Source organism: Ambystoma mexicanum, chromosome 14, assembly GCF_040938575.1.
Source record: "Ambystoma mexicanum isolate Mex_15411 chromosome 14, UKY_AmexF1_1, whole genome shotgun sequence".
Classification (NCBI taxonomy): domain Eukaryota; kingdom Metazoa; phylum Chordata; class Amphibia; order Caudata; family Ambystomatidae; genus Ambystoma; species Ambystoma mexicanum.
Window position 1 is genome coordinate 667,849,711 of NC_090940.1, and position 27,290 is coordinate 667,877,000.

The 27,290-nt window shown below is 50.2% G+C and overlaps 1 protein-coding gene across 8 annotated transcripts in view; it reads left to right on the forward strand.

The window, feature by feature from the left end:
• The window catches only part of SYNE2 (spectrin repeat containing nuclear envelope protein 2), a 1,840,150-nt gene that overhangs the window by 777,798 nt on the left and 1,035,062 nt on the right, over positions 1-27,290 (forward strand). For 7 of the 8 annotated variants that reach the window (XM_069638223.1, XM_069638224.1, XM_069638227.1 and 4 more), the window contains 3 exons: positions 1,363-1,641; positions 17,921-18,166; positions 18,937-19,161. In XM_069638223.1, the coding sequence (XP_069494324.1) occupies positions 1,363-1,641; positions 17,921-18,166; positions 18,937-19,161 (750 nt within the window). The remainder of the gene's footprint in view (positions 1-1,362; positions 1,642-17,920; positions 18,167-18,936; positions 19,162-27,290) is intronic. The other variant, XM_069638231.1, reaches the window with a different exon arrangement.

A 27,290-nucleotide genomic window follows, 5' to 3' on the forward strand; every position in this document is an offset into this window, starting at 1 on the left:
ATCACACTTAACAATACATACATTTCCTTTATTGCATAAGGATTTCAAGTACTTCACTTCAAACCATGTGATATTTGAAGACGTAAGGGAAATGCACTGTGGTTCTGTCCCGTGCCCCTACTCTTCTCTTAAAGGAAGTGAAAATCCCTCGGGAGTAAAAGAAATGGACATAAACTGCTTTCCTCCTAGTTTTGTGCCTTAATTCCTATGCGCCATGGACTTGGAAAAGGACCCCTTTAGTGTGTTCAGTAATAAGCAAAAGACATGTGCCCATGATCTAAAGAGCCCACTATGTCCTGAATTCCTGGGCACAGCCAGCTAACATATCTTGCTATTCATACCGCCAGTCAGACGTAAGGTACTCATGTCTCTTCCCAGGGCAGAAGCATTCTAATTTATATCTCTGGGAAGTTTCCATATAATAAAATATTAAGTAGTGGTACGCCATTGACGGATCACTACCCTCATAACATTACTGACATTGTATTCACCACAACCAACCACCCACAAGTAAATGTGTTGTTAAACCTAGTGAAGGCCACCAAACCTTCCCTTCAATAGTTTGTAAATATTTGTTCTGGCCCCAGATCTAAGTAGTCGTGCTGGAGGAGGGTCATGGAATGGGCATTAGACAATCACATAAAGACGTATCAGACTTTAAAAAGAACGACAATGTTGAAATTGTTGAAATTGTAGGTAGAACAGAGTGCTTTTAGACTAGTTAATACAACTGTGGTGCTACTAATTCTGAGGTTTTGGCCTATACTCTTATTTTTTATGACAATTGGTATCAACATGTTTCGGCTTGGAGAGTAATGTGATTGCATGCCTTCTTCAGGCCATGGCCTGTGACAGGCTTCTATGCGTTGATGTTTGTTTCGATAGTTTGTTCTTAAAGTAGTTAATGGAACTGATAATGCTAGAACGCATGCAGTGGCTATGGCAATAACACCTGCAAAGAGAAACAGAAATACATTGTGGTATGATACTTTACTGCAGATGGGTGACTGCTGTCCGAGTCCCAGTGGCCACAATGCTCTGCCCTAATCTACCAAGGCGATATAACCAGAGGAAAAGTCCTGCTGCCAATCTTGTTGTACATGAGTTTGTGTGACCGACGGCCATTCTAGATTCTCAGACCAACAATGGCATATCGATCTGCAAGCATGCCTCTCCCCAGCCATTAACAGCATGGTGACCAGGCCAATTAGCACACAGGGATGAGCCCTCTGTTCAGCACCCTTGCCCATCATGTTGTTGTGCATTGATTTATCAAGTCCAACCTGCCAACGCACTTAAGCTTAGAAGCAAGCAAGTCCCTGCTTGATTTCCTTCCTAATCCTGACTTTTGCAAAACTCTAGGTGTCTCCTGTTGAGAAAGAACCATCATTAAGATTTCTACCCAAGCGACATTCACTTGAAGAAGCTCCTCCATCCATTCTGGAAATAGTAAAGGTAGAAATGGACATAATCAAACAGCGAGAGCAAGAGGCAAGAGCGAGAAAGCCCTTCAAAGCCAAACGTGTGCTGTCTCTCGATGAACCTGAAGAAGATGCAGATATTTCAGCCCGCCAGGGGATGACAACGGCTTTCCCAGTGGCGATCGATGCCCAAGAGAAAATGTCTGGCATAGTATTCGAGGTATGTTTGAACATTGTTATAATCATGTGTTTACATTATTTCTCAGTATATCGAAAAAGGTTTTCCAACTTTTAGAAAGCTGGGCATTATTAGTTACCAAAGCAATCTGTGACCATTATGCCAAGGGGTGCTAAAAAGTTGCAGAACTCAGACATGATCTTATGTGCTCATTATGCGGAGGGCTGTAAATTTCCTTATGATGTAATACAGGTAGTCTTGCACCTCATAATCCAATGCTTAATTTATGTTCTTGCCCTCCCCTATTGTCCCATTCTCAAAAGTCTCATCAAACACATGGGAATTGTAAAGAAGGCATGGTATCAAACAGTAAGACAGACACACGTGATCAAGGGCATTTATTGAACTTCAAATGGGTTGCTAAACCACCTTTCTAGTCCTAAATCTAAAGATGGGAGCAAGCTACGGCCATTAAATAATAATAACGCAGTCCTAGTAGAGTCTTGTCAAAATAAAAGGGCCTATATTAATAGACCTATTGTCAATCCTTATCTTTAAATACAAATAGTGTGGGAAACAATGTTATGCAAAAGAAAATTGTTCAAGAAATGATATATCAGGATATTTGAGCCGTTGGCTCTCCTTCCCCACGTTTTCCGCACGGGACAAGATGGCACACTTGAGCTTAGCACAGTCTCTGGCTTCTCTAGCACGTGGATGCAGTTCAGAAACCTCAGCACCAGGGCCTTCTGTGCTAAAGTCTCTTTGCCATTCAAAGTCTCTTATTTCAGAGGGCCTGATGTGACAAACAAACACCAAAGTTCCTTTCTTCTCAGGATTTCAAATGCAGAATTGCTCGGGTGGTTTACTGTTCATTCCGGGTCCCCCTCCGCCGGACTCAGACTCACTTTAACACAATGTTCTTAATTTATCTCCCTCGATTGGGCTTAGACCATTTAATCTCATTTTCCAATCTTTCCTTTTCTATATCAAAAATCAAAGACTTTCGATTGGGCACGGGTTTTTGCTTGACTCGCCGCAGGACCACTTCGATTCACAAAATCTCTCTCTTTACAAGTCTTTACTTCCCCTTCTGCCACCTCTTGCCTGGACACCTTACAGATACCTTCGATTGAGCATGCACGGGGTGCCGGACCACTCTGTCAACAATATCATATCCTTTCAAAGTTCAAACCTTCATCAGCAGTTCATCTATTGTAATGTGCTTTACTTTGCTCAGCCTCTTTATCTACTCCGCCACCTTCAGGTCTTGCAAAACACTTTCATGCTTCTGCCTCCCCAATTTCGGCCTCCCTGCATTGGTTGCCGGGTGGGTTCATTTTAAGTCACTCTGTCTGGTACACCAGGCCTTTTATGGTGGTGGTCCTGAATACCTATGTGAAAAGTTTCCTCTTTATGTTCCCTCTTGGTCTCTCCATTCAGCATCTCTGCTTCTGATCCAGGTCCCCTGTGTCCATCGTTCGGGATTTGGAGGGCAGGCCTTCTCGGTGGCGGAAGCCAGGCTATGGAATTCCCTCCCGCTGCCCTGGCGTGCGTTACAAGATCATCTTACCTTCTGCCGAGCCTTGAAAACTTTTCTGTTTTAGTTTTTGTTAGACAGAATCCTGTGCAGTTCCCTTGGGGACCACTGCAAAAAGATTAAGACTACAGGAGTAAGCAGTAAACCCAATTGGTAGCAGTCTGTACCACTGTCATGAGGGCAGGACGATGGAAGTGTTGGACACGATGGAAGCGCCATTAAATTCCCCGTCACGGCGCCCTGTGCAGCGTTCTAGCTGTTACGTTCTGTGTGCCTCATATTGGGGTTAGCCACGCCCCCTCCTTGCGTTGCAACTGTTTCCTGTTCTTCGCTACACGGTTGCCGTTGGTTCCCGTGCCCTCTGTGTTTTCCTCCCGTCTGACTATTCCCTTTCATAGCGTTGTGTTTCCTAGCTTTATTGTTCCTCCTTTGGCGATACCTCTGCCTCTACTCGGCTTTTCACTTTCAAGTAACTCCGCCTCCTTCTCTAGGCATTTTCGTATTGCTTTTCCTCCAGGGCTTCGTTACTTTCACCCTACCATTTTCACAGCTCTTTCCTTTTGGGTGAATTCCTCGGGATTATTAGATTTACTCCTTGGTTTCTATTTATTCTTATCTTACTGTATCACGTCTAGTTTTACGGTTTCGGGTTGGTAGTTTCTTCTATCTCTCTCCAGTTTTCATTACTCCCTACCTGCTGCCGATCCTGTATTTGATGGATGGATGAACTTGGTTTCCCCGCCTTCTTCTGTCGGTACTACGCTGAATTTGTCACCTGGCACTCACCGGATTCCCAGCTGCAGAACCTCTTGGCCTTATTTCCTCGCAGCGCTTACAAGAGCACACCTCAGTGATTGTTTTCTTCCCGGAACTGAAAGATCGTGGACTTCCATTCAGCCCTGTGCACAAACAATCCAGGGGTTTTTTCTGCCACTGGCTTTTTCCCCTAACAGGCTGTACAGGGAATCCTCCGCCTTGGTTGCTGTCTGCCTTCTTACGCAACCACTGTGGCGAGTTCCCGGAACAGACCGTATCTCTTCTCTAAAAAAAAGACTCCGGACCGGACTACGCCATCTGCTGAGGCTGAAATATCTTCCTGCAAATCAGACACCGAATCACAGGTGAGCCCCACTCGTGACAACCACCCAGATTTACCTGGTAGCTGCGGCTGAGCAGTCAGACTTCTCTCAAGAAGAGTAAGGCAGTATATAGAGTATACACAATAGGGCTAAAAACACAGTGGAACAAGCAAACACTGACCAGAGCTTTGTATCAAAAGTATATAATTATTTATTTAACAATCACTTTAGAAAATACACTAGCACTATAAGTCAAAGCAAGTTCAAAACACAATCAGAAAAGTATTTACACCTCCCCTAGCAATTACTAGACAAGTCTAAGTTAAAACGCCACTTTTTGTCAAAACAGAGGTGAGCGCATAACTTAGATGGCACTCCAATAATTTTGTTAAAGAGAGAGAAAAAGGCAAAGCATAAAAATAAAACAATTCCCAACACCTTTCTAAATCCAAAGCAAGTCAGTCAAGGCAGTATACGCTGTAGAGCGAAAGTTCATAGGCCAGGCCCACTTTAAATGGAGCAAAGCGAAATGTGCCCAGGATCACACGGTTTAAAATGCACTAAAAGTCTTTGCAGAGTGTTCAAAAGAGGTTGGGGTGATACAAGAAGGTAAAGTTAGAAGGTCTGGAGCCAACCCAGTTGGAAAGCCAAGGATCTAAGGGTCACCTTTAGCAATCCGAAGAAAGGGGGCCAGGTGGTACACAGTACCTTAAAGAGAGAGGAAGCTCCAGCGGCGGCAGTTGTTCCTGGCAGTGGATGCAAGTCATGGATTCGACCAGGGGAAGAGAAGATCTTGTCGAGGAGGAAACATGTAGTCGTTGCACTGCCCAGGGAAGAGACCAGCCGCAGAGTTCGTCGTTAAAAGGTGCGCTCCTTTTATTCGCGGTCAAAGTGTTGAAGCTTGGCTATCCGGTCGCTGGGGTGCTTGGCACGGGCGAGTCAACTAAGAGATGTCTTTGGAAGGCAAAGTGGCGAACTGGTTGATCCCACCAGCTCAGAGGGAGAAGACTCTTCCAGCAGAAGATCTCCATTTGTCGTCGGGAAAGTGGTGAGGTCGTTGCAGCAGGGCTCCTCCGGTGGTGTCGTTGTTGCAGATGGCTCAGCTTCTTCCCTCTTCGGATTCTTAGGTCCTATGGCGACTTCTGAAGTTCCAGTCCCAAAAGCCATGCTTTTATGCAGAAAAACCCCCATTCAACAGCCTAGCTGTCACTCAAACATGCTAAGAGGTGAGCCGGGTGGCGCACCACTGGGCCAATCAGAATAGAGTGCGACTTGAGTTGCTAAGGCAACGCAGTCCAGGGTTCCAATTCCCCTCCCCACACATCCTGTGGAACCCAGACAGAGTGGCACCATTTGGAGGGCTTCTGTGGAGAAGCCCGCCAAAAAGTCGAACAAAGGGCTCGACCTTGGTCAGAGTTACAGAGATGGACATGAACGCCATTTTAGAAAAGAGTTCTGGCAAAAAGACCCAACCGTGGATTTAATATTAAATAAATAAACCAGCGGTATCTTTAACATTGCACCAAAAAGTGGTGCGTTTAAAATCAATTGGAAAATCCCATAGGAAATATTCTGGTGGAATATTTTGCATGGTAACCACTGCCACCAGCCAAAAACTCGACAAGGGGGGGCTGGACAGTGCCCCCTTGAAAACAGACCCAGGGGCAATATAATTAACCCCTTCCAGTACTTCCACAATATGATGGTTTGTACTGGTTCTGTTCATGATTTAGGACTAGTAAAGTCAATGGTGACTTTACATGCCCTGGGAGACAGTAGCCAGTCCCAGGGTATGGAGTCTATGTTTGGGGGTCACTATGACACCCCTGTGTTACTGAACTGAGGGTGCTGTGTAACACATACACAAAAAATAGATGATACCCTATGGAGTGAAGGACCCCATAGTCCACAAGCACACAAATAGTCAAAGACATACCTCAAATCATGCCTAATAGTGGGAGGAAAAGAGTCTCACTCTTAGCAGGAGAAAAAAAACATACCCCAAAAATCCAGCAAAGCTGCTGGGGGACTCACTAGGTTTGGGAAATTAGCCTTATAAGAGAATTCTCCCTAACAGTTTTTACTTCTTTTCTGTTCTGTTCTTTCCATGAATCTCTGGTCTTCCTTGCCAGTCCTTTCTTACCAGTAGCACCATGATCCCTGTTGGTCAAGGTGCACTTTAGAAGTGTATAAATAAATAAATAAACTTTACTCGCATCTTTCATCACACGCATTTTAACAATGTTCGTTCCAGCACTCGGTATACAATGTTGCTGCTTGCAACCTTGGTTTCAACCCAGACCAGTCTTCTATCGGTCCCCCCAACTCACTGACTGTGTTTTTTTCTCTGTGGCTACTTTGTTCTTGCAGCCAAGGACGGTACCACAGCGGCTGTTGCTTTTCCCCGACTCGATTAGTCATGTAGGAGCCGTGCAGGTAACTCTGACACACAATGCAGGATTTTTCAGACTTGTCTCCGGGCCTTAAACTGTACAATCTTGGGGTCTCTTGAACATAATGGTTTCGTTCCAGAAAGTTCAAGGGAATTTACCTTCTTGCACAGTAGTTTGCCATCTTTCGTCCCTCATTCAGCTGCCATCTCGAAACTGCTGTTTCCTTGTGTGTTTTGCCTCGCTCAGAGTGTGCTTATGTGCTCTGCCTTTTATCCATGTGGGGAAGCTTAATGGAAATCAGGTGGGATGGTAGGTCAGTAATTGCCTGACCTCGCCTGACCATTGTATTGGGACAGGTCAGTGTAAAGACTGGAGGGGGGTGTCTGTACTTCTGCTCTATATATGGTAGAGGAGAGCCACAGAGGACCCCAGCCAAGATTCTCTATTATTGGTATTGTGGTCGAGCAATCAAGGCCTAGCTTCTCAGGAGGTGATGTGGGCTGGTTCTTAAGTACAGTGCAGTCCCCAAGCCCCCACAAAGGAATGTCCACACACTCTATTTGTTAAGACACAGTCTTTGTATAATTAATATCCAAGGTTATGTACACTATCACAATAACTCACTTTGTGCTCAGAAAATCACCAAGGGTAAATATATACAGTTCTACAGTGGTACCACCAATATTATCAGATCTCATTAAAGTGCATCTACTATACTGTCAAAACGTCACACAGATCAATAAAGACGAAACCAGCAGTAGAGAGAGGAAGGAAAGCAGATGGTTGAACAATTGGCAGAATGCTGGCCCCGTTCCACTAGACACAGTTCTGTTTGGAGATCCCCCAACCTCGGCAACCTGTAAAATAAAGATATAGCACAAGCCCAGTCCATATATTGTTCTATGAGTCTTACTTCCTTCTACAATAGTTCTACAGCCCCAATGTACCTGGAATTGTAGCGTTTGTCGACGGGAAATCGACGGCCCTTCTTGAGTGCCCTCCTTTTAAGGCAGGAGTCACGGGTCATCGAATGTCCGACAGCGAACAGGGTGAACTACGGCAGTGAAGTGGCAGATGGATGCTCCTCGGCGCGTCAGCGGTCGGGCCTTCTCCAGCGGGATAAGGCGGGCGGCGATGCAGACGAGAGCGTCCTTGGATCAAATGAAGTTCTTAGTCAAACGGGAGCACGGCGGCTCCAGTCGGCGATGGCAGTCATTGACAGTGGCGGACAACAGTCTGGGCACTTCTCTTTGGGATTCCGCGGCAGTCCCCGTCTCCGGTCGTCAGCCTGTCGTAGGTCTGCCTACCAGGGAGCTTTGGCAAAGATCAGCTGGTGCACGATAGTCCCTCGTAGCTCGGGAAGAGGGCGCCTTACCAGGTCCTCTCTGGGTCAGTCATTGGAGGCACAGCAGCTTTCAGATTGTGAAGGAGAGCAACAGCAATTTTTCTCATCCAGCAGGGCTTCAAGGTTAAGCTTCAGTTACTCCAGTTACTCGTTGAAGTGGACTTCAGCTTCTGAACACAAATTCTAGCAGTGAGAGGCCCCCAGATATACTAGTTGATCTCCCATTCATTCTGCTGGGTCACACTCAGGCAACCAATCAGTCAGAAGGGCATTCATGCAGGCAGGCAGCCAATCAGGTGCATAGTGCATTCAGGCCATTCACTTCTCTCCAGACACTCACAACAAGTTATGTGTATTGGGACAAGTACCCAGCCATTCAACACTCCACACTACGTTCATACTAGTTTCGGGCAGGGCTGTCTCAGTCATTGTGTCAAACACCAGATACTAGACACCCACAACACATAATGTGTATTCGTCACACACTCCATTCACCCAGGTCCCACCCATAGGGTGTACCCACAACATACAGTCACTGGGAAGGCTCCAGCCAGTCTGGCCTGGACTTCACAACAACACCATATATGGAACTTCCACCCAACAGCCGGTTAGGGAGAAGGGACAGAGTCAGGGCCTCCCAGGACTTTGGGAAAATAAGGTAACAGGCAATAGAAAGCAAGAGGCCACAGGGGCCATCTTGTTTCCTATCAGGAATCAACTGATTCCAATGGCAGGCCCTGGGTATTCCAAAATGGAGGATACTCAGAGTACCTGTCAAATTCAGCATGGAGCTGTCACCAGCCCATACCCTGCTCTGTGGGCCACACACAGCTGCCCAAAAACATACACTAGAGGCACAGGGTTGCACCCCCACCCATGGGTGCCATAAGGGTATCCCCTGGGTCTATACACCAAACCAAAAGAGAGAGCTGCACCGCCAGGAGTCCCACATGAAATCCTGCGCGGAAAACACGACAGAACACACGATAAAGAGCAGTAAAGGACAAGGATACGGAGGCCTTGTCCCTCCGATGCATTTCCAGCATCACAGTCAGGTATACTGCTCTGGTGTTAGTCTGTTTTCTCCCAGAGCAGGCTCTCTGTATGAATGTGTTCGTGAAGGAAAAGGGTAAAGGGAGGTGAGGAAGAGTTCCAATGTATCCTATCTGGTAGAATGGGGGTAAAGGTGTTACAGGGAAGGGGATTCTGCATCTCGCCATCCGGTGTCCCACTGCCCGAAGACCCCCCACTGAGGTTATCCTCCCATACTGGTCCACCCCCAGGAACTGGAGCCAAAAGCAATGACTGTGTCCTGGCCACCTGGATGGCGATCCCCAGGGACTAGTGGGAGAGACACCTTCTGGTTTCTCACAGAATCCTCTTCTGGAATCCTCTCTATACAAGACATGCTTTGAATCGTGCTGCCTCCCTGCCCCTTATGCAAAACCCAAGTGAAGTGCTGCAAACCCCAGACCTCCCCATTGCTCCAGTCTTGCAGCACTTTACCCACAATCTGAAACATACATCATAACTACAAATCTAAATAAATAAATGTCCTGTGACCCGCGTGTAATCCCGCACATCTGCTGTACTCTGATCACCTGCCCCTCAAGGTGAAAACATGCCATGTGGACTCCTAGATCCCGTTCCCTTTCCTCCATAATGCATGGGCGTCACTGCATAGGGATGGGACTGGAACCATTTTGACCAGCGAAAGTGTGCTTTTCCTTTTTAAACGTTGAGCGCACCGAGGCACAGCGTCAGACATAACCACGCCCAGCTAGCCCCACCCACCAGCGCCTCACCTGAGTCGTCTTTTCAGCATGGACGGGAATGGACTTGGCCCACATTTTTAACTGTGTAACAGATGTTCCCCATATAGTTGTTTTCCATTCACCCTCCCCTGTGTATATCAGTCACTTGTGGGATCCTTTTCAGCTTCAGACTCATCGAGAGTGTTTGGGGGCTATTCCTTGGTGGGATTCATGTGCATCATATGATGCACTTACTCCGAGGTTTTTGAAGAACCGCTTATCAAGGTGGAGGGAGATATTCTTGCATTCTCCTCCAGATCATCTCAAGTCCTTCGCTCGTCGCAAGTCAAAGGGCTCTAAACAGGTAAGTCATCTCTTTTCTAAAGCACTTCAGTGGGGAGACTCTTTTCCGGGCAGTCTCTCTGCTGAGAGGAGTCCACGAGATCCTCACACTGTCACCCAGCCTGAGTCCTTTAAATCAGTACTCCCACCGACGGGGTCATCGGACTCTACCAGGTCAGGCGTCGAGAGGCCTGCTTGTCCTACTACTAGACTTCGGTCTGAGGGGCTTCAAATCTCAAATACCGGGTGCATGCCTAAGGGGGCACCTAGATGTGACAAGACTACCAGGCGAGAGCCTGAGGGTAACAAGACTCCCCGAGTTAACTCTGAGGTCTGTCACTGCACCAAGCAAATCTCAGGGGCTCTCAGAGGCGTAAACAGCAAGACTCTGCACTGAGTATGCAGCTTCTGGGTATTCCTCAAAGAGTCTCCACAGAAATGGCATCCAGTCAATCAGGCACCTTGGTGTCCCCATCAGATGAGAAAACGCAATCTTTGATTGGCTTATCCCCTTCGAAAGGGAAAGCATAAGACTGGGAAGTCCAGCTGACGTGTGGCTTGACAGGTGTCAACGGCACATGGGGCCATTCCACGCTGATAGGCAAAGCGGGGAGAAGCGCTTACTGCTGTGGTGCTGCCCTTGATACCCGAAACAAGAAATTCCAACAGTTCAGCACAGCCGGTGAGTCGGAGAACACAGTAAAACCAAACTGTGCTGAGCCCAATGTTGCAGGCGGCAACCCTGTTGAACAAAGGACTTGTGTATTTGAACTTTAAAGGAACCCTATCAAAAGGTTCAGAAGCAGAGTGGTCCGGCGTCACAGGAGCGCTCATTCGAAGGACTCTGACTGAAGCCTGTTTGGGGTTGAGTTGTTGGTTGAAACTACGAAGACCAAGAGGCCTTAGGAGAGGCTAGTGTAGAGTGTCAAAGTTTCCTACGAGAGTCAAGCAAAACCCCTCAGACACTCGAAAGTCTTTGACACATTGGATAAAACTGATTGAACTGGGAAACTGGCAAATGTGAACCCGACAGAGGGATGCCTACGGGTTGAGGGTAAAACAGTAATATAGCCGTGAACATTGTGACAACACAATTGAACCCAGTTGAGGGATATCCACAATGGATAGTTGGTTAAAAAGACATTGAGGCTGTTAACTGATACGTTTTTGAGTGAAAGGCCATAGTGAACCCGATTGATGAAGGCTAATGTTGCAGGTGAAAAGGATCAATCGGCTAACTTGAAAGAGAAGGATCGGAGCCCAGCTGAGGGGCATCCAAGGGGAGAAGGACAATCGCCCAACGTGAAAGATTAGGATCGGAGCCTGGCTGAGGGGGATACAAGGGGCGAAGAGCTATCACTCAACGTGAAAGATTAGCAAAGGAATTTTTGTTTTGTTTATTGTTTATGATTCAGCTGGCCTTCTAAGGTAAGAGACTTTGCCGGAAAGAGACTTGGCCCCAGAAGGTCCTGGCATCGCTGAAAGGAACTGTAACCTTGTGATGGCGAGGCCCAGGTGTGTGCTGTGCTCAAAGGTCCTGCCTTGTTCCATGCTAAAAACGTGGGGAAGGGAGACCCCCCCCCGGCTATAATATCCTGACTTATCCCAAACTCTATGGGAAACTAGCTGTAAGGATTGGCAATATGTTTTTTTAGTATAGGCCCCTTTTATTTGACAAGACACCACTAGGACTGCCTTATTATTATTTGATGGTCGTAGCTTGATCCCATCTTAGATTTAGGTTTAAATTAGACGTTTTTACAACTAGTTTCTAGTTTAATAAACACCCTTTAACTGTGATCACTTGTGTGTGTCTTTACTGTTGCCACCATGAGGCCCACACAAGGGGGAGGACCTGGCCCCCCACTGAGTGAGGGAAAGTTCTCCTCAGCAAGAGTATGTGTGTGCAGTATGTTAGCATTTTCAATTCCTGTATCATCAGATACTTGCGGCTCAGAAAGGGATGCGCTAAGGAGTAAGTGGCAAATTTACTGCAACCAGCATGTCCACATTAGATATATAATGTGCCTTTATAGGATGGGATATAAACATTTTACCACTCCTCAGCTGATAATACAGCTGGTACCATCAGATGAGAGTATAAATCAGTCCTGCGTATGCTCAGACTACTCCAAGAATATCCGACAGAGAAAAGGGACCACTGAGCACGCCGATTGCTAGACTGTCACTCTCAGTCACTCCGCGCTGCTCTGCGGAAGTATGGGTTTATAAATGCTCTACCTGCAATAGTGTGCACAACGGACAGACTACAGCTCAGCTCAGCAAACCTCTTCCTTAGCGTGCCACTGCTAGACAGTCACTCTACGTCACTCTGCGCCCCGCGCGGAAGTATGGGTTTATAAATGCTCCGCCTCCAATAGTGTGCACTAAGGACAGACTGCAGTTCAGCTCAGAAAAACCTCTTCCTTAGTGTGCCACTGCTAGACAGTCACTCTCTGTCACTCCAAAGTTGATTTTGGACATTCCTGGGGAAGATCTTCCAAGGCCAGATAAATCATGTATGTTGTTTATGTTTTGTTTGGATAGTTTTGTTGTCTAGGGTGAGAGCCAGTTTTGTGTATGCTTGAAGATTTTCCCTTAGATCCTAGACTAGGTAGGGAATTCCCTGGTAGACTAGGCTTAGCCAGGTTTTATTTGCATTTTTCCTTTGAAATCAAATGTCAAATACCGAGAACACTACACGCAGTTGTCCGCCTCGTATTACTGACCCCTCACATATCTCTGTTGTATACCTTATGTTCCTGCCATTTTACCAAACGCTGGGATGCCCTGGGGTTTGGCTGTTACAAACATGTTATAAATAAATGAAATAAGTAAATCAAGGCATGCTTGAAGGGCAGCAGAGGGAAGCATGGTCTGCCGGGCCCTGTAGAGATTGGATGACCTCTGAACCATTCTGCAATAGTCTACTTCCTTCGTTATGGTGTTAGGCGGGGCCTGGAAGCCCAACGCACACATGAGGAAAAGGTGATCTCAGCGTGCACGCCACGGTGCTATTGTACTTTGAGTCCCCTATTCAGCTTCTGAAGGATAAAGCCCAGTCCTTACCCATTGTGGTAACTCTTCTGTTCTTCTTGCTCCAGGCTGGCTCCTGTCTGTTTGGCCCAGGTGCATTGTGGTACTTATAGTTCTTTTCCAAATGGTGCTGCTCCACGGGTAGCATGGTCTATGCCAGGTTTCTAAGGAGTCTGGTGCATGCTGGTCATTGTATTTTCTGAAAGAATAATAAAAGATACCTAGCCAGGATAGCGGCTGGTAGGCATTAGGACAGAGACAGCGGCACCAACGTCCATGCGTGGCTCTATGCATACCGGGGAGCTGAGGACAAGCGCCCCCCACACCGGCAGTCTGGTAGGTCTGGATCTAGCGTTGCCCTGGTAGGCGTCCCCCATACCGCCAGTCTGGATGGTCTGGCTCTTGCGTTTCCTTGGTAGGCGTCCCCCACACCGCCAGTCTGGAAGGTCTGGCTCTAGCGTTGCCTTGGTAGGCGTCCCCCACACCGCCAGTCTGGAAGGTCTGGCTCTAGCGTTGCCCTGGTAGGCGTCCCCCACACCGCCAGTCTGGAAGGTCTGGCTCTAGCGTAGCCCTGTTAGGCGTCCCCCACACCGCCAGTCTGGTAGGTCTGGATCTAACGTAGCCCTGGTAGGCGTCCCCCACACCGCCAGTCTGGTAGGTCTGGATCTAACGTTGCCCTGGTAGGCGTCCCCCACACCGCCAGTCTGGTAGGTCTGGATCTAACAATGCCCTGGTAGACGTCCCCCACACCGACAGTCTGGTAGGTCTGGATCTAGCGTTGCCCTGGTAGGCGTCCCCCACACTGCCAGTCTGGACGGTCTGGCTCTTGCGTTGCCTTGGTAGGCATCCCCCACACCACCAGTCTGGAAGGTCTGGCTCTAGCGTTGCCCTGGTAGGCGTCCCCCACTCCGCCAGTCTGGAAGGTCTGGCTCTAGCGTTGCCCTGGTAGGCGTCCCCCACACCACCAGTCTGGAAGGTCTGGCTCTAGCGTTGCCCTGGTAGGCGTCCCCCACACTGCCAGTCTGGAAGGTCTGGCTCTAGCGTTGCCTTGGTAGGCGTCCCCCACACCGCCAGTCTGGAAGGTCTGGCTCTAGCGTTGCCTTGGTAGGCGTCCCCCACACCGCCAGTCTGGTAGGTCTGGTTCTAGCATTGTCCTGGTAGGCGTCCCCCACACCGCCAGTCTGGAAGGTCTGGCTCTAGCGTTGCCTTGGTAGGCGTCCCCCACACCGCCAGTGTGGAAGGTCTGGCTCTAGCGTTGTCCTGGTAGGCGTCCCCCACACCGCCAGTCTGGTAGGTCTGGCTCTAGCGTTGTCCTGGTAGGCGTCTCCCACACCGCCAGTCAGGAAGGTCTGGCTCTAGCATTGCCCTGGCAGGCGTCCCCCACACCGCCAGTCTGGAAGGTCTGGCTCTAGCGTTGCCCTGGCAGGCGTCCCCCACACCGCCAGTCTGGAAGGTCTGGCTCTAGCGTTGCCCTGGAAGGCGTCCCCCACACCGCCAGTCTGGAAGGTCTGGCTCTAGCGTTGCCCTGGTAGGCGTCCCCCACACCGCCAGTCTGGAAGGTCTGGCTCTAGCGTTGCCCTGGTAGGCGTCCCCCACACCGCCAGTCTGGAAGGTCTGGCTCTAGCGTTGACCTGGTAGGCGTCCCCCACACCGCCAGTCTGGAAGGTCTGGCTCTAGCGTTGTCCTGGTAGGCGTCCCCCACACCGCCAGTCTGGAAGGTCTGGCTCTAGCGTTGCCCTGGTAGGCGTCCCCCACACCGGCAGTCTGGAAGGTCTGGCTCTAGCGTTGCCCTGCTAGGCGTCCCCCACACCGCCAGTCTGGAAGGTCTGGCTCTAGCGTTGCCCTGGTAGGCGTCCCCCACACCGCCAGTCTGGTAGGTCTGGCTCTAGCGTTGCCCTGGTAGGCGTCCCCCACACCGCCAGTCTGGAAGGTCTGGCTCTAGCATTGCCTTGGTAGGCGTCCCCCACACCTCCCCCACACTGCCAGTCTGGTAGGTCTGGCTCTAGCATTGTCTTGGTAGGCGTCCCCCACACCGCCAGTCTGGTAGGTCTGGCTCGGTCTGGCTCTAGCGTTACCTTGGTAGGCATCCCCCACACCGCCAGTCTGGTAGGTCTGGCTCTAGCGTTGCCTTGGTAGGCGTCCCCCATACCGGCAGTCTGGTAGGTCTGGCTCTAGCGTTGCCCTGGTAGGCGTCCCCCACACCGCCAGTCTGGAAGGACTGGCTCTAGCGTTGCCCTGGTAGGCGTCCCCCACACCGCCAGTCTGGAAGGTCTGGCTCTAGCGTTGCCCTGGTAGGCGTCCCCCACACCGCCAGTCTGGAAGGTCTGGCTCTAGCGTTGTCCTGGTAGGCGTCCCCCACACCGCCAGTCTGGAAGGTCTGGCTCTAGCCTAGCGTTGCCCTGGTAGGCGTCCCCCACACCGCCAGTCTGGAAGGTCTGGCTCTAGCGTTGTCCTGGTAGGCGTCCCCCACACCGCCAGTCTGGAAGGTCTGGCTCTAGCGTTGTCCTGGTAGGCGTCCCCCACACCGCCAGTCTGGAAGGTCTGGCTCTAGCGTTGCCCTGGTAGGCGTCCCCCACACCGCCAGTCTGGAAGGTCTGGCTCTAGCGTTGTCCTGGTAGGCGTCCCCCACACCGCCAGTCTGGTAGGTCCGGCTCTAGCGTTGCCCTGGTAGGCGCCCCCCACGCCGCCAGTCTGGAAGGTCCGGCTCTAGCGTTGCCCTGGTAGGCGTCCCCCACACCGCCAGTCTGGTAGGTCCGGCTCTAGCGTTGCCCTGGTAGGCGTCCCCCACACCGCCAGTCTGGTAGGTCCGGCTCTAGCGTTGCCCTGGTAGGCATCCCCCACACCGCCAGTCTGGTAGGTCTGGCTCTAGCGTTGCCCTGGTAGGCGTCCCCCACACCGCCAGTCTGGTAGGTCTGGCTCTAGCGTTGCCCTCGTAGGCGTCCCCCACACCGCCAGTCTGGTAGGTCTGGCTCTAGCGTTGCCTTGGTACGCGTCCCCCACACCGCCAGTCTGGAAGGTCTGGCTCTAACGTTGCCCTGTTAGGCGTCCCGCAAACCGCCAGTCTGGAAGGTCTCGCTCTAGCGTTGCCCTGGTAGGCGTCCCCCACACAGCCAGTCTGGAAGGTCTGGCTCTAGCGTTGCCCTGGTAGGCGTCCCCCACACCGCCAGTCTGGAAGGTCTGGCTCTAGCGTTGCCCTGGTAGGCGTCCCCCACACCGCCAGTCTGGAAGGTCTGGCTCTAGCGTTGCCTTGGTAGGCGTCCCCCACACCGCCAGTCTGGAAGGTCTGGCTCTAGCGTAGCCCTGTTAGGCGTTCCCCACACCGCCAGTCTGGTAGGTCTGGCTCTAGCGTTGCCCTGGTAGGCGTCCCCCACACCGCCAGTCTGGAAGGTCTGGCTCTAGCGTTGTCCTGGTAGGCGTCCCCCACACCGCCAGTCTGGAAGGTCTGGCTCTAGCGTTGCCCTGGTAGGCGTCCCCCACACCGCCAGTCTGGTAGGTCTGGCTCTAGCGTTGCCCTGGTAGGCGTCCCCCACACCGCCAGTCTGGTAGGTCTGGCTCTAGCGTTGCCCTGGTAGGCGTCCCCCACACCGCCAGTCTGGACGGTCTGGCTCTAGCGTTGCCCTGGTAGGCGTCCCCCACACCGCCAGTCTGGTAGGTCTGGCTCTAGCGTTGCCCTGGAAGGCGTCCCCCACACCGCCAGTCTGGTAGGTCTGGCTCTAGCGTTGCCCTGGTAGGCGTCCCCCACACCGCCAGTCTGGTAGGTCTGGCTCTAGCGTTGCCCTGGTAGGCGTCCCCCACACCGCCAGTCTGGTAGGTCTGGCTCTAGCGTTGCCCTGGTAGGCGTGCCCCACACCGCCAGTCTGGTAGGTCTGGCTCTAGCGTTGCCCTGGTAGGCGTCCCCCACACCGCCAGTCTGGTAGGTCTGGCTCTAGCGTTGCCCTGGTAGGCGTCCCCCACACCGCCAGTCTGGAAGGTCTGGCTCTAGCGTTGTCCTGGTAGGTGTCCCCCACACCGCCAGTCTGGAAGGTCTGGCTCTAGCTTTGTCCTGGTAGGCGTCCCCCACACCGCCACTCTGGCGTCCCCCACACCGCCAGTCTGGAAGGTCTGGCTCTAGCGTTGCCCTGGTAGGCGTCCCCCACACCGCCAGTCTGGAAGGTCTGGCTCTAGCGTTGCCCTGGTAGGCGTCCCCCACACCGCCAGTCTGGAAGGTCTGGCTCTAGCGTAGCCCTGTTAGGCGTCCCCCACACCGCCAGTCTGGTAGGTCTGGCTCTAGCGTTGCCCTGGTAGGCCGCCTACCCCAGATTGAGAGGGTCCTCTGCCCACTTTACTCATGATCTTGTTACGCCTTAGAGGGCATTCTGCCTTTCCCGGTCCTACTTCAAAATATACCTGGGTGCTGTGACTTGCCCTAACCCCTTTTACAAAATATAACTTGTGTACTGTACCCATCTCACGTGCCCTTATAAACATGTGCCCTCACGGCCCTTGCCACCTCCCCTCACAAAATACACATGGTGCACTATTGCAACCTGAGACCTCTTCTACAAAAGGGGCTTTTGTGGTGTCACGCCTCCTGGCTCTCTTTAGTAACCGTGCCAGGTGTACTGTCACACTGCTTGATCCCCTGTACAAGTGACATCTCCCGCCATATACCGCTTAACCCCCAGCATCCCAACCAGTTACATCAGGGTTGCCATGGCGATTTGCATATGGGGTGAAGGCCCACTGATAGCCTTCTTATTGTGGTGTGCCTCTATTTCTCATTGTAACATTGTCTAGAAGGAAGTCACACTCTGCTCATTGGTCCATTCTTCCTGGCTTTCTATTGGGTGCAGGAGCCTGTCAGCCAGAAGGATGAGGCGTCCTGGAGGATTCTGCTCCCAGAGGGACGTCTTCCACTGTTTCAGGGAAAGATGGAGCCCCATATAAACTCAATGAAACTGGGGGATATGGGTGAAAAGCCCCAAACCCTGGAGGAAGGAAAGCCTGCGCCTGGATGGGACAGTCGCCTCTCAGCCACTGTGGCTGCTTCTGGAACAGTGGCGGGTGCGCAGGAGGCACTGCAAAGCAACACCTGTGAGGTATGTGTTCACATTATTAAAAGTCTGAACCTTTAGTATGTGAGTGGGATGAAGTAGCCGGTGTCCTACCACTCTATGCCTAATTACCAACACATCAACTGTTTACCCCCTCCTTCAGCCCCATGTCTAAGTTCATAAGGTGCACTGGCATCAGCCTGCAAGACCCCCTGGAGGCCTCACCTCCTGAATAAACCCCGCCTATCAATCCCAGCATGGCTAGGGTGGAGATTGGTGGATCTCTCCCTGAGACCCCTGGGAGCATACTTGCCTGGCCTACCGATTTAGGCGGTAGGATACCGCTTTTTAGGCAGTCCTACCGCCTACCGATTTAGTGGCACCAAATACAGATTTGTTTTTGTAAAAAAAAAGGTTTACAAAATATTTTATTTTTAATTTTTATTTTTTGACCTGGCTGCCTAGGTCCGTCACAGCATGATCAGCATCCTCTGGTGCTACAGAGCCGGCCGCGGGGGCGGGGGAGCCGGGTGACCGCCCGGGGCACCACGCCCCCCAGGGCGCCATTAGCCCCAGCCACGCCAGCTCGGGGGAGTCTTTCAAGAGCTCTATTCCTATCATTACCTCCTTGCTAGACTATTTTTGAAACTTTAAGATTCCTACAGATTTGTGGCCACAGAATATTGGCATGTATGTGGGAGGCTTCCGATCGTTGTGCCGTGCACGTTCATGCACCACGTACGCTCTCTTTCAGTGTGTGATGGTGTCAGATGTGGGAATGCGCTGTCAGTCCCTGAACTGTCTCCATACTGCAGGTGTCCACGAGCCGGAGACCAGAAACCTCAGGGGAGGCCTTAGCCTCAGAAGAACTACTTCCGGTAACTCAGGAAATGACGCAAGCAGAAATGGAGAACATCAAACCAGGGGGCATGGGCGAGAGACCGGCGCCCTCCAGCCAAGAAAAAGCGGGACCTGAGAAGGAGGCTCTTCCCGAGAAGGTGACAGATGCTCGAGAGATAATGCCCGGCAGAACCAAGGAGGTAGGTGTGAAGGCTGACATGGAATGCTGACTTCCCCCTATAGAGGGGGAGCCATATGTCCTCAGGATCACTAAGAATCTCTGCAGGTATTCTACTCAGGGCATTTAAGGGGCCACAGAAGCTAATGATGACTGCATGGAGCTGGCACCATTTTATTTGTTTAAATATAAGTGGGACTTCACCCTTTTTTCCCATCCAAAAAGTCTTTTATACACGCAAGGCGTCATCCTACAGCTTCCACGATCGATTACACTTCAACTGGCTTGCCTACTGCCTTCACGCCTATTCCCAAGACTCCATCTATTTTATTATTACTTATTTTATTGGTCATATTGGTGATTGGTAGAGCCCCTATACACCGAAAGTGTTCGCTTCAAGGCGGAGGAGGGAGCAAAGGTCAAATACAATAGTCATTCTTACAAGGCCTTGAGTCATCCATTGGACACACATTATCTCTTGAGCTAAGATCACAGCTCCAGAGATAATGTGCCCAACTTCAGACTTACATTCAACCCTAGCAGATATTCCGTGACAAGGCCTTTCATTGTTAATGTACTTTCCACTGGCTCACCTTTTATGTCTGCAATCCTAAATCTGCCAACCTCCATCTCCACACAAACCAAGCCTGGTTTCCTGTAAGCCTAAACCTGTTATTAAAAGTAAGCCTGGCTCTTCCAACCAATCATGATGTGGTTACCCTGCACAGCTGCGGACCAGTGGCGCCCCCAGACATTTTTTATAGGGGTGACCTGATGAGGCCACAGGAAATCTTCGGGGGCACACCAAAACAAAAACATAACTGAATTTCTGGGGACTGGGTCCAAAATACCTTCAACTTTCCCTCCATAAATACCTTCCCACTCAAGCTCTTCGCTCCTCCGCCTCCAACTCCCTCAGGGTCTGTCGCTTCTCCAAGCAACAAGTTAGTGGCAGATCTCTTTCCTCAGCAGGGGCCTCCCTCTGGAACAGCCTCCCTGCCACTCTGAAACTTGAGGAGAACCATCTCCGGTTCCCGGAAGCACCTCAAGACCTTCCTCTTTGCTTCTACCCTCGCTCCCCCTCTCCCCTGCTGATCTGTCTGCTTTGGCACAATGCACCTGGTTTTCCCACTGCTTTCGGGCCCATGTCCATGCCCACCCAGCCACTCACCCACACCTCCCCTGGCAGCACCTGCACTTGGGTCTGTATCTGTTGCTTTACAGTCCCCTTACCTGCACTTACCAGAAACCCCCTGTCTGCGCTCAAGACCTGCACTTGCCACCTTGCTGGCTGCACTACCTTTTGTTGTGTTGTACCCCTTGCTCAGCACTTTCCACTTTTCCCCTCTCCCTTGCACTTTCCAGCCTTCCCTCCCCCTGCACTTGCGCGTTCTCAATGTCACTGGGCCTAGTAAGATCGTTGTTTTGTCTTCCCTTATTCCCCTCCCTTGCCTTGTCGCGCTCTGAAACATTTGTGTTTGAGCACGATACAAATAAATATTATATCATAGCATAGCGAGAGAATCCTCCAAATCCTCACTCAGTTTTTAATTGCCAACATGTCTATGGAATATGGTGCAGTCAGCAGGGTTTGACTTATGTAGGAATAGAATACTAGATGTATCTTGCCATTGGACTGCATGTACAATGCAAATGCACCCACTGGTACATTTTACGCATTGATCTCCAGAATAGAATCTTCGGGAAGTCAGGTTGATGGTAAGATGAGGGTCTACCAAAAGGCTTATTTTCAGTTTCTGAAATGGCAGCTCTTCTGCTATCCCCAATTTAGTTTCACAATGTTACTTGTAAGTTTGAGCAACACATCTTTCTTTTACTATGTTCTGTTTTGCTGAGAACACAACCCAGGTAAAGTCACCACCTGCCAGTGTGTATAAAAAAACCCAGGCAGTTCAAAAGTTAGAATTTCTTAGGAATACTCTTACTCTTCAGGTAGTGTGTGGGATTAGCCATAGGAATTAGCATGGCCATGGGCAGTCAGTGGGCTGGTAAATAAAACACCCTCAAGAGTCCCTCCTCACAAGTCCTGTCCTTCCTAATTTTACTCCAGTTCAATAGTTTCAGTTTACAGCAAAAATGTAAACTAGACTGAAGTAAAACTAAGGTAAAAGTGAACCTCGCTGGTCAGTTGGCCCTCTGGTCCTTGGCTGCTCTGTTGAACTCTCCTCTGGTCCTTGGCTCCCTTGCAGGTGAACCTTTGGTCCATCCCGCCTTTGGTCTTTGGCTCTCTGGTGAGTTGGTGGCAAAAACAAGAAGCAAAACGCTTCTATTTTCTGTCAATCATACAAACAACTACCTTAGCTACCTGAAGCGCTCTTAACCACTGCTCCACACAGCTGACAAAATATCTAAAACGTTCACCGTACAGAGCCATATCTTTTAAGATCTGCAAACATCAATGTTGTAACAAAGCAATTTTGGCCTGATCCCTCTGCTACTGCATTTGTCCACCAACCCTATTACTTGCAGATTCTGAAGCTCCTAGAAAGTGTGAAAATGGCAGATGGTGTGCAATGAAAGACTCGATATCATAGCTTAACAGGACATTGCAGAGTGTGAGGCAGTACTCTGGACAGCACAAACAACTTCAGTGGTTGGGAGCAACAGGGGAGAAAATGTAATGTTGGTTTAACCAAAGTTAGTCTGCTATACTAGAAACTCTGTTGCACTGACTGGCTGGTGAGACTGGTCCTCGTTACAACTTTGGCGGCACGGTATGGGGACGGTGCCAGTAAGTCACCGGCACCGTCCATAACGTACCACCAAATTACGAGTTTTACTCGCGGGTGCCTGACAGCCCACCAGGTTTGACCTGGCGGGCAATGCGGCACCCGCGAGTGAAAACAGCGGATGCACCGGCACCGTTGTAAACAGTGCCGGTGCATCCATACTCCTCATCCCCACTCTGCCCTATGGGGCAGAATGGGGTTGAGGAGCCCGGTAATACCGCCACCCGCAAATGGGCAATTACCAGCCCATTCAACTCGTAATGGGCCGGTTAGTGCCCATTCGCGGGTGGCGGTGCCGGTAGCGAGGTTGGCGGTAGCCGTGCCTGCCATACAGGCACGGCTACCGCCAACCTCGTAATGAGGCCCACTGTCTGCCTGTCAAATCAAGTGATTGGAGACTGGGGGGAGGCCAGTGCAGCAATCATGCAATGATACGTGACAGTATTGGAGCCACTAGCAGAGGAGCACCAGGGTAAACCCATGTGTCCCTACACTTATTAAAACTGTTCTATTGTAAGGGCGAAACATAATCACTGATAAGCACTCCAATTTTTGCAGTTGAAGTCAGGGTAAGATTGCATTATTTGCCCAGGATCACACGCTTATGCTAAACAGCAAAGCAGGGATTTTAACTCACTCTCCAATTTAGGCACAACCACCTTCTTCCATGCTTTTCTTGGAAGAAATAATAAAGTTTTGGGAGTTGAGGCCTACAATAATACTGTCTTAGAGTTTACTTGCAACATACACAAATTGCATAATAAAGCACCATGACAACATGTATATCCTCTATAGCTGGTGAAGTGGCACAGCGAGTAGAGCGCTCGCTTTGACATCGGTGCAGAGCCTGCTGACGCAGGTTCGAATCCCGGCGGGGCCAAACTCAGCCTTTCATCCTTCCGAGGTCGATAAATGAGCACCACACACCATGGGTAATAATAAGCAGCGCTCAGATACCTGAGGGTTCGTAGCGCTAAATAAATGCCTAATTATTATTATTATTCGTATAGCAGCATGTTGAGATAAAATAATATCAGAGTGCCTTTATTTTCCACATCCTGAATGTTAAGGCAAACTATCTATTTATTACCTATTTTATTTTCAGCGCTTTAAGACGCACAATAAAGTACGTTGTGTAGTAAACTCACTTAGGTTTGGAGATTCGTCACAAACCTCCAGCGTGTTATGTATGGTTTTAAGAACATTCGACTAAGGACATTAACGCAAACTTTACTTTAATTTTATGCTTTCACTTAAATGAAACGTGGGGCTTGTCTTCCTTGCAGCAGAGCTCCTCTCAAGCCCCGTGACCGCCATCCCCTCGTCATGATGGTCCAGCAGCCTTGCAAGCAATTGCATGGGTACATCTGATCGGCATTTTGCAAATCGGAAAACGAGCTGTGTATTGATCTGACGGTAGAGATAAGATCAGATCTGTTTGTTTTCCAATAGCACTTGCTTAAGGCCTCCAGGCAGTCACTGGACTGGAGAGGACTGCTGCAAGGCAAGCCCACGTTTGGTTCTACTGAAAGAATACTGAACACCAGCATTTCTTTGAGTAGGATAAAAAGTTAGGCGCCCAGGCACTTATGCAGGCTGCCCATGGGAAGCTATGTAAATAAATTAGCTTCTAACTTGGTCGGGTAAAAAAAACAAAAAATAAACACATACCTTTCTTTCTGTGCTGTGCTGCATCACAACAGCACCAGACATGGCCAGTGTGACAACACTACACATGTAACTAGCCCGATCCTCTGAGCCGACAACACCCTCCTATCTTCAGCTTTCTGTTCTTCCTCACAGAAAGATCTTCAGTAATAATCTTCTGCACTCATGAGTCCGCACTGTGCCGTGATGGCTCCGGCTGGCTGGGACGCTTTAATTAAATTAGAGGTTTTATTATGTGTGTAGCAGAGCAGTAGCCCTCCATGGAGGACTGTGCTGCTGACACCTGTGACTCTCTCTTTCTGACTTTCTATGCGTTGGGCACATCTAAGCAGCCCCGGGCAAACTCCGCCTCCAGTCCCAGGCTCAGTGGAGGATGCAAAACAGAAGCAACTACTACAGCCCTGCAAGCATTGTTTGTGCGCTGCACACGTGCACAACTTCAATCGATATACCGTTGCAAACGAGATAACGGTTATTTCATGAGAATGACATCTATAACGGTATGCTGTTACAACCCTACACTGAACTGTGCATGTTATTGTCCATGCACAGTTCAGTGCGAAAAAAATAAATAAATGTGTTGCTTGCTTTTTATCGCAGGGTGGCCGATGAGGGGGCTAGCATTTCTATAAGGGTGGCCGTGGCCCCCCCTGGCCACCCCTTGGCGGCGCCCCTGCTGCGGACAGGCCTGTGAGACAGATTTCCCCTTCCTGAACCCCTGCAGCGGGAGCGGAAGCATTCAGACCTTTCCTGATGGACCCCCAAATACTGACTGTGTCCCTCTTAGGCAATGTGGCAAGTGCAAGCCTCCTCACGCAGCCCAAAGGGTTAGGGAGGGCATTTGCTGTGTGGCAAGGAGTGAAGAAACAAAGCTAAACCCCTAGTCAAGCTTGTTGCAGGGAAGCATTGAAGCAGTGTGCGGGGGATATCAGGGGAAGGCTTGTCCAGGGAGATGGACCTGTGTAAGTAACAGGAGGGGGGTCAGAGCGGGGAGATCCCCATTGGTCGCCCCCACCTCCTGTGGACAGAATATCACACACACCATTAAATAATAACAGACAACTTTTGTAAGGTTATTTGGAATATACAAGATCACAGTTTATTTGGAGCAACAATAACTTGGGACGGTCCCAGCCACACATTACATTACACTCAGGTAAGGGTGAACTGTGTCACCCTACCTGCCAAAGGCACAAGCTGAAACGCTTCTCGTTACTATCAGGCCAACACTTGTTACTACCAGTAGAACACTTGGAGCACTGACAAGGAGGTTGTTGGCATACAAGCCCTAAACAGGGGAGTCAGTGCCCGTACATGGATTTGGCTCGAGCCCAGCCAATCCTGAGCCGCCGAAGCTGCAGCGTGAAACTCCCTCATTGGCTAGGACTCTGCCACGCTTTGGGGGTGGCTTTCGCTGCCCAAAATCCCCCCATCCCTTTGCTCCTCTTGTCCTAAATCTCACCTACCACATTTACACACCTTAAACCTCTCCTCTACTTCTTCCCAATTTCCATGACGACCAGTTAGGACTTAGGTGACCACTGGAGATCAGTCCTGTCAGCAGAAGTGCCCAGCTGCCTGTGGGTGGACATGCTCCACCTCCGAGTCTGAGGTTCACTTCGTTAAACCCCCCCCCATACTACGGGTGCTTGGACTGGGGCCATACTGGGCCCGCCCTGCAACCTGATTTCCTGAGATCCGTGCTGGTACGATAATTGCCCCTTAACACTTGCCGGTGGCCCAGGACTACATTACCACTGGTACCCGGTGGCCCAAGACTGCATCGTCACTGGTACCAATGAAGGCCAATGTGGCCCACCTAGCCCTGGCACAGTGTCCAGGTCTGTTAGTCCCGACAGTCAAATGGCACATCTCTGTAATTTCCATTATCCGTGCACCTGCATCATCCTCTGGCCTTACCGTATGCGTGTACCTTATGGCAGTGTCACCAGCGTGCCCACCTTACGTGGCTATAGTGCTGTATTTGCTGGCCAGACATACCAGTTGTACTTCACTACAATTCTTTAACTATCAGTGCGTGTTTTATCATAGCGTGCACGCCAACATCCAAGTCTCCCCATAAGCACGTGTCACGTGGGAATCCTGCAGCTTACCAACCTTTGCCCATTTGCTGTAAGATCCACAAGTTGCAGCATAAATGAAACTCTCAAGGAACGTGTACCATCCCTAGAAGCCTTACCACGGCATGTACCTTGCCTGAGTATCCTCAGCTTACCTTCCCCAACGGGGCAGTTATGCGACGTTCCTGGCCGTGCCCTTCACTTGCACATAAGCTACCCTTTCAAATATCCCATGGCGTATGCCATCGTCCAGTTTTAAGATATGTATGTACATTGTGGGAAGTCCCCAGTTTACCGAACCTTTCAAGGTCCCAGTGCGGTGAAAATGGCCAGACCCTTAACTTGCACATAAACCAGAGTTTCAGATTGTCAGGGAACGTAAGCCACCATCAATTCTTACCATGGCATGTCCCTTGTGGGAGTGTCCCACTACTTACCTTGCTGTCAGCCTCATTATGCGGCGCTCCTGGCCATCTTCCAGGGGCCAGACCAATGTGGTCCTTGACATCCTCAATTATCTCAATTACCTGTGATAATAAATACTCAAAAGCTGTTACACACACATTTAACATGCAGCTCATTGTCCCCAGCTAGCAACATCGAGGAGAAAAGGACCCCTCTCCTCGTACAATCCACACCAGGATGCTATGGGCACAACCGTCATGCTATGCCTATGTAAGAATGCCCGTCCAGTCAGCATCCGTGACCTGTCGCTCGACCCAGCTGAATCTCTGGCCTAGTGACTTAATTAAGTCTGGCCATTACCATTTACCCTGGTATTGGAGCCAGCTCCTTAAATATCTGCCTGGCATTGCTTGAAGACACTGCAATTCCACCAACCCCTCGTACAAGAAGGTCACATGTTACAACAACCTGCGTTAAATGCTGTGGCTCAGAGACCTCCCCAAAACCAAAGTTGAAAACCAACGTTTTGTAGAAAACGCACTGGCTAAGGACTGCCCTGCATGGGTTCCAACAGGATGATTGGGCAGTGAAATTATACCTACCCATTTTTGGGTTCTACATTCAACCTTTGATCGTGCAGTGTTATCCTGCGCACAGGTACTGGTAGGGCCATAAACTAGTGTTGTGCCCAATGTGAAGTGGCCCACCCTAGCGGGTGTTTACCCAATAGCCGCCTAGTGCTTCATTAAGATAATGCCTATAGCACCCACTCACCCATATGAGATACAAAGGAGGCGTCCTGCGCGGCCCGCGCTCCATCAAAGAATGCACTGATTCATTTAGGGCGAAGCGCAGTAAATACAGGCTCTTACTGCTCACTCACTGGAGGCCATATTCATTGCTTACAGTTGCGGGCTCTATCCAGTCATTATTGACTGCCACATGATACAAATGATGTACCTTTGGCTCCTGTAGCTGGCGCCTCTACCCTCTCTACCGGCCGGCCGCGGGACATCTGGTAGTGCCTTCCTATAGTGTCTGCCCTCTTCCTCCATTCTCTCCTTCTGATTTCTTAACTCTTCCCCCGATCACCAAAGGATATCGTGTGTGACGCGCACTCAGCACCTTAAGCTTTGTGTGGAGGAGAAATCATCCACATACAGCCTTTAGAACCCTTGTTACTGGTCCGGGCAGCGGTTTCAGGGCTATCCTGCATGGCTGTGCACCCAACTATTCCATCTCTTTCC